Source organism: Rhea americana, unplaced genomic scaffold (genome assembly GCF_003343005.1).
Source record: "Rhea americana isolate MKP2758 unplaced genomic scaffold, rheAme1 scaffold_1, whole genome shotgun sequence".
Classification (NCBI taxonomy): Eukaryota; Metazoa; Chordata; class Aves; order Rheiformes; family Rheidae; genus Rhea; species Rhea americana.
The window spans coordinates 15,894,312-15,901,691 of record NW_028185038.1 but is presented as its reverse complement, the minus strand read 5'-3'; the positions used below and the strand labels follow the sequence as shown (position 1 = coordinate 15,901,691).

The window sequence follows — 7,380 nt, the reverse complement described above, 5'->3', positions numbered from 1 at the left end:
CCGCTCCGCTCCGCTCCGCTCCCGCGATGGCCCCCGCGGCGCACGGCTGCGGCAGCGGCGCGCTCCTCGGCCGCTTCGGCGTCCTGCTGCAGGCGCTGCTGGCGCTGGGCGCCTTCAGCACCCTCATGCGTGAGTACCGCTCCCGCGGGGCCGGTTTTCCCCTYGAGCGCGCAGCTCCGGTGCCTCCGGCTTGGCTCTGCTTGCAGGAGCAACTGCTCGGTCGCCTGTAAGAGCGTAATGACGGGTGAAAACTAACGCTGTGAGCCAGTGTTGTGCCMGCGAGAAGGTGAGAGAATCCGACCAAACTGGCGCTGGCCTCAGGTTGAACGCTGCTGGCGTTTCCCTTAGCTGAGTTGTGCTACTGCGTGTTTTCACTTTGCTACAAAGTGGTTAGGGTTTGAGAGGCCTAAGAAGGAGGTTGCTCAGCCTCAAAGGAAGAGATGCGCGTGCTAAAAATCCAAGATCTCGGTATCGGGAGGTAATTCAGCAGCACAGGGCTGCCCTTAAATTATAATTGTCTTGTTACTTATTGTGAAGGGATGGTAATGATACAAAGTGGCTGAGTGGTGAGAAGAGAGATGTGAGGGGACACTAATAAGAGCTGGGATAACCTGTTGCTCCGTGCTGTCTGCGTTCACAGCAATGTGTGAGTTGCTTAACCATTCAGYTAAGTGATTTGGCACAAATGGAGCAATGAGGCAGACTTCAATCTGTTTTCCTTGTGTGAAAACTTGTGACTGTGAACTGAAACTTCAGGTTCTCTGGTTAAGTAGTCCCTTGCCTGTTTCTGGAAAACCCTTTTGAAGGCAGAACTCCAGAACTGTGAATGTAACCAGAAACCAGAGAAAACTGCAGCAAACCTCTTCTATGATAACCAATAGCTTTTTCCRGTTGTAGTAGCCCAATTCTAATGCTTCGCTGCCTGTATTTCAGTGGGTATTGACAAGAAAAACAGGCTAACTTGGTCTTTCTGTTCATGTTATGGTGATATGTGTGCATGCAGGTTAATTGATTGTAAACTCCATGGAGTGATCTCATAAAACCAGGTAATACTACCAAAATAGTCCCATGGCTGAGGGCTTCATAATCACTGAGAGCAAATCCTCAACTCCGGGCTACTGGTTTTAACCTCTATGGCGTAAGGCTACTGTTTCTTTGGATGCTAGCAGCCCCTTGGTTAAGGAGAAGCTGAAAGTTGACCGTATGTGGATTCACAGTGAATCCACTCAGTGACTAAAACTGCAGAAGAATTGCTGGCTGGGGCACTAAAAGTRGATGTATTTACAACCCTGGGATCTCAAACACAGCATCTCTGGCTGCAGCAGGGCTGTCTGTCCCTAATTCACCCCAGCTGTTTCTCGTCTATGCCCAATTTACACACTCCCTGCTGGAGACTTTCTCAGATCTGCCATTGAGGCTGTTTGCATGCTGACTCGTAGTGCATTTCAGTAGTAACAGGCTTATCAATGACCTTATGTTAACCAATAACTCCCCCCAAAGCAGCTTTTGGAGCTTTTGTGTGAACCATTCAGCTGGCAGCYTCCTGGGGAGGAGAAGGCATGAGCAGCTGTGGGGTGTGGGAGCCTCCTGAGCTGAAGCAGAATATGCGTTCAGAGTCTAAAATGCTCCTGGGAACCTTGACTGCATCTTCACTCAAGCCCAGTGTGAAGCTGGGCAGTCACAGCTGAATGACTGCCTCGTCTAAGTCTTGGTATGCTGTCTGATTTCACTGGAATTGATGGTTGGCCCATYTTAATATTTTTTCCTTTCGTACTGTGGTGTTCTTGAATGTGTGTTTGTGATACGTATGTCTGATTTCTGCTTTAATGGGATGCTGTAGGCCAGCTTGCTTAGTCTTGCAGGTCAATGAATGGGTATTTAATTTTTACTAGAATGCAAGTCTGTGTATTATTGTTTTGCTATAAAGCTCAAGTTTGCCTTAGCTGTAGGAGAAGCCATGGCTAGAGAGCTACGCAGGTAGCATTTCTTCATTATGCCTCTAACAAGCTGTTTCCAAAAGAAACATGGTCAAGCATAACAAGCTTGGTGGGGGAACTGTATTGTGGGAATTTCAAATGATTTGTATTAGGTTCAGACCTCTTGCCAGAGGAAAGTGATGTTCCTAGGGTTGTGTTGTGCATGCTGGTTTGTGTATGCCAAGATGCCTAGAAGAAGCAATTGGTCTAAAAAGCATGGATTATTATCCTGTGAAAAGTCTCACCTGTTGAAAATCGGCCTTTTTCAATTTCCATAGTGCTGTTGAATTGGAAATCCAGTTACAGCTCTTCAACTGTGAGGTATGAAATGGGGAAATAGTCTTTTAAAAACAACAAAAAAAAAAGAAGGAATTTGATCAGGGAAAGCTTCAAGAGTGTGTAAATACTATACAGAGGACTTGGGAATCTTGAAGAACTCAGGCTAGCTATAAGGTGGTGTTCCCCCAGCACTTGTACRTGGGGCGTGCTCACAGAGCATACAGCTACARTATGGACAGTCACTAATATAGCCTRTTCCAGGATGRGTACGATTATATGCTGTTAGTGGAAGGGTTTCTATCCCTGAAGTTGTCCTCTGTGGGTCTGGAAAGACTACTTCCTGCCAACCTGGTGGGAGAACCCAAATACACATGAATTGGCTGGTCTTATGCATTGGTCTGATTGATTATCAGCCAAATGAAAGGAGAAAGCATGTTATGGTTATCTCAGCTGCAGATGCTGGATGTGACTTGAAGGTTGAATCCTTGCAGTTGCTGCTGTTCAGTTTAAACCTGTTGCAAGGAGGGGGCTGTAGGCCAGCAGGAGGTGCCAAACTTGCAGCCTGGAACAGCAAATCCTTCTGGAATGAGGGAAGCTCTTAGAAATCTTAGCCACAGCTGCCTTTGTAGTTGGACTGGAGTGCAGAAGCAGAATTTAGGAGTTCAAAGATCTTTTTCCATTGTGAAATGAAAAAACTTTCCTTGGAGCCGGTATATTTGTCTCTTACCCCATGACAAACAGTGCAGGGGGGCACCTAAGGCCATTTATTACTCTTCTGAATTTCTCTGTCCCTGCAGCCCTCTTGAGCTCGTGAGTAAAGTTTGGTAACACTTGTGCTGCAGGTGCCAAAACATGCTTAACTCTTTCCAAGAGTTCATATAGCTAGGTGGGGAGAGTTGTACTGGGTTGAGCTCCATACTCCTCTTCAAGCAGTGAAACCTGGATTTCAGCTTGCCTTTTGTGAATGGACCTGCCTAATGTGACAGTAGTGGCCCAACAACTCCATTTGCACGTCACTGCAAAAGTTCTTTAGCACATCTTGCCTTGAGCTTACACTAAGAAGACAGTGTTGCTTGTGTTTGGGAACATGATACTGGATCTTCCAGGTTGGACCTGTAGTGATGGAGGTGACCTATAGCAATGAGGGTAACATTTTACAATTCTGGTCTGAATAGTTCGTCTCAAGGCAGGRTCACAGAACTGGAGTCACAAACTGACTCAAAACAAGCAGTGAATCTCTGGGTTGTGGTGCAAAATATCTGGTGAAGAATGTAAACACTACTCCCTAAACTGTGTATTTACTTGGTTCCCAAGCTAATTATTGCAAGGAACCGTGGGCTTAACTGCTGACCTTGCAATGCATTTTTCTCCAGGATAGCGAGTTACTGGCTAGGGAAAATGGGAGGCAGTCTCCCAGTATGTGGAAGTGTCTGAATTTTGGAAGAGTTTAGTGGAACCAGCACTAATTATCATCTTGATCAGATAAACCAGACTAAGTACCTTGCTTCAGTGCAACTTTGAGTCAGTGCTGTGTTCAGGCTTGTTGCTGTACATACTTTGAATTACTGTGTTGTTTCTGTGCTTCACAATTATCCTGCGTCCTTACTATGTGGCGTTTTGACTTCTAAACTGAAAATATCTCTTAAGGATGGGTGGAAGTGTGCGTGTGTGTCAAAGGCAAAGAAATAAATGAAGGATATGTTCGGCTTCATGTTTGATCTATCCAGGCTTCCATGCTGTTCTGAAATAAACTTTCCCAGGACTTAAGAGCACTGCAGAACTTAGCAAGCACRAGACAGGCTCTGCTGACCTTACTTCTGATGTAAATGCATAACTGTGTTTGGTTTGATGCATATTTAAATGGGAGCATCACCACTGCAGATGCCTTTACCTTTTGTGGAGGAAAAACAAATCACAAAGGTGAACTTTCTCTCTGGAGGTGTGAAGTACAAGGCTTTGCTGACTGTAATAGTCAATTTACGTGCAAGTTTGTGGGTTAARCAAAAACCTATGTGTGGCAGATGTCTTGAGACACACTTTTCTTCTGCTTCAGTACATCTGAAAACTGGCTAAGCTTGAAAATACACGCTGTGCTTTGCAAGTTGGGAGGTCTGCAYAGGATTTGATGTGCTTAGTTAAGCCGAATGCAGCTTTTTACAAAGCTTTTGAATTTTAATTGTATTGACCTGTTCTTGGAAGCCACCTTTTTGTCAGCTAAATCAAGCAATGAAAGCTGTGTGCTAAATTCATGTTGTGAGGGTCCTGGTTTTGGAAAGGGATGAATGCATTGGGTGAGCTGACAAATGAGCTCCCAGACCAGGACTGCTTTAAAAGTTATCCTTAACACAAAGACTGCAAAACACCTTGCTGAAGAGGTGAACAAGTGAACAAGAGGGAACAAGTGATTTATAGATAACTTTCAACACTGTACAAGGGACATGACAGTGAAACTTGTCTTCTCTGGTTAAGGGATGGAGCAAGTAAAGCTCTAAGGGGAAATCTGTTAAACTTTCAACTGTCTTAACAGTATGGTTATGAAAAACCTGTGAACTGTGACAATGTTTAAAGTGCCAATCAAGCTGTGTCACTTCATTCTTAAGGTTTYGTTCTCTTAACGATATGTTACCCTGTGTTCTTGAGATAAATCACTTGATAAACAGGTTTTAAACAGGGAATGTTTTACCTGCAGCCTAGTGGAGCTCTGTGTTGAAAACTGCTTMTCTCAAGAAAGAGTTAAGAGACTCTGAATTTTAGCTAGGGCCCTGCCCCGAGCCAGATCTCCTGACAGATTTACTGTGACATCAGATACCTTGCCCAGTTCTCAACGTATAAAATGTGACTAATAGTTGTTATTTCAAGGTATGCTTTATGACCACCAGGCACTTGAATGCTGGGTGAGAGCCATAAAAATCTCCATAGAAATAAGACCCATGGGGGTGATACACCCTTCACTGCTTGAGGCATAGTTTGAAACTGAGACTCACTCCGAAAGCACTATGTGGCCTAAACTTGGGCTGTTCATGTGCCCAGATAGGTGGATGCTCCAGTCCTTGGTATTTCTCTGCAGGATGGGTGATGGGGAGGTGGTGCTGCTCTGAGGGTCTGGGTAAGGGTTCTGAGTGTGCTCTCTTGCTGGACTCTGGATAAYTGTCAGGTTGGGTGAGGAGTAAAGATGAATGGGCTAAGTAGCTTCAGTAACTACACAAGAAAGGGGGAGAGGAGCAGCTATCGCACTGGATCTCAGAGTGTAGATGTTTTTGAAAAATAGAATGATTGCTTTCCTCTGCCCCCRCATCAGCCTTGTAGCTCCAAAGCATGTCATCATGTAGGACTTAAAGACTTTCTGTGGGGCTGTTGCTCCAGCTGGGTACTGCTGTATGCCTAAACTTGCAGTTGGCACATGCTTCTCGTGCAAGTCAGAGCGCTCTATTACAGAAGAAACTTTCTCTGGAAGATGCTGTAGACTRGCTCAGCAATAGCTACTTGTCTTCAGTAGGAGCTAGTATCATCTTTGTTGTCCTCCTGACTTGTGTCCTTCTGACACAACAGTAATCCAGAGCATATCTTCTATTCCTGTTTCTTTCTTGAAATATCCTCTGCAGTTTTGCTACAGATGCTTATGTTCTTGRAGTGTGGGTATAAGGACATTTGAGAGGGACCTGGAATGACTAAATACATCTGGGGCACACTAGAGAATGCAAGTCACTGCAGTACTCTGATTCTTTAAACATTAATAGAACTCTTGCTGCTAAACTTTAAGAAGGTCCTTGTCTTTATAACACTGTTTCTAAGAAACTGATTGAATCTCAAAGTGCAGTWACTGCAGCTATGCTGTATTAAAAAGCAAGGGGTCCCATATCTGTGGTAAAGATGGGAAACTGGGGCTAGGTCAACCTGACTTGCCATAGAATCATCTGTGCAGGTGATGAGAACAGATCCCAGGCCATCTACACCCTAACTCCTTGCTCTTGTTCACCARTTTCAACTTTATACTGTGAATCTCCTGCTGTATAGGTTCTTCATTTAAATACTCCCTTTTATCTCTTGAGTTTTTTTAACAGGCAACTRGTCTTGCTCTGTGGACCTTGTGGTGGATCTATGTTGTGAATCTTCCCAGCTCAGGCATGCACTTATCTTGCGAGCAGCATGTTAGCCAGTCTGTGTGAACAGTGGCTGCTGTTTCCTCCCATTGTGTCCCAGGTCAAGCTGTCTGAGTAGCTGCATGTTCAGGCTAAGAATAGYGCAGAACCCAGGCTTTTGGCCTCTGTATCCTGCATATTGACTTCTTCCTGTCCAGGGCTTGGAAAAACCTGAGCCTGGGAAAGGGTGTGTCCTTCTAAATAGGTGGAAAAGTGTTATTGGAGACTACTGTAGATAAGCTCTCCCCTGCCTAGCCTCCGCTTTTACTGTTTGCTTTCTGGTTCAGTAGTTCTGAGTTATTTCCCGTCTTTGCAGAAGAGAAAGTACTGTCCTTCTTGGTAATGTGATGTTGCCCTGAGATGGGCTTCCTGGCACTAGYGACTGCTTTATGGTAGGTAATCTAGCTAGCCCGCCTTAAAAGGAGGTGACAGAGCAACTTGGGTGCAGAAGTCCAGTTTTTGGAGTATTTGTTCCATGTACCAACTCTGCGGTGCTTTCTCTAGTGCTGCTAATAGCAGGCTCTTCAGCATTCATCCTCTAGGGTCTATCACTGAGCTCAGTGTGCATCACACTTGGGTCTCCAGTAAATCCAATCCTAGAGGTTTTTTCTTTTGAGGTTTGGAAAGGAGCTGTCAATTTGCCTTTTGAAGTCTGTGGTTGATTGCAGACYGATCCTTCAAGGAGAAGGTATGACTAAACAGTCAAGTGTGCCCAAACTCTTCCTAGGGAAATAAGCTGAAAATTAAGGGGGGGGGAGGGGRAACTTAATTGTAAAACCTTACTTAGGGGTCTGTTTTGCTAACCAGCAGTAGATTCTTTTAGTTTTCTAACTCTTTACAGATCTGTAATCAATGACTCATCTCCTAAAGAAACTTYTTACATTTCAAAGGTCTTTATTCAGATGTCCAACTTCATCTTAGCCTGGTGGTCTTTGGGGAATTTGAAATGTATACGAACTTTATTGTCCATAGCTGAATAGGAAAGG

General features: G+C 44.7%; 1 protein-coding gene across 2 annotated transcripts in view; it reads left to right on the top strand.

Annotated features, from left to right (window-relative positions):
* The first annotated feature begins 6 nt into the window (after nt 1-6).
* The window catches only part of LOC146601877 (store-operated calcium entry regulator STIMATE-like), a 37,736-nt gene continuing 30,362 nt past the window's right edge, over nt 7-7,380 (top strand). For both annotated transcript variants that reach the window (XM_085326058.1, XM_085326050.1), the window contains exon 1: nt 7-129. In XM_085326058.1, coding sequence (XP_085182184.1) covers nt 27-129 — 103 coding nt within the window. In that variant the 5' untranslated portion in view covers nt 7-26. The remainder of the gene's footprint in view (nt 130-7,380) is intronic.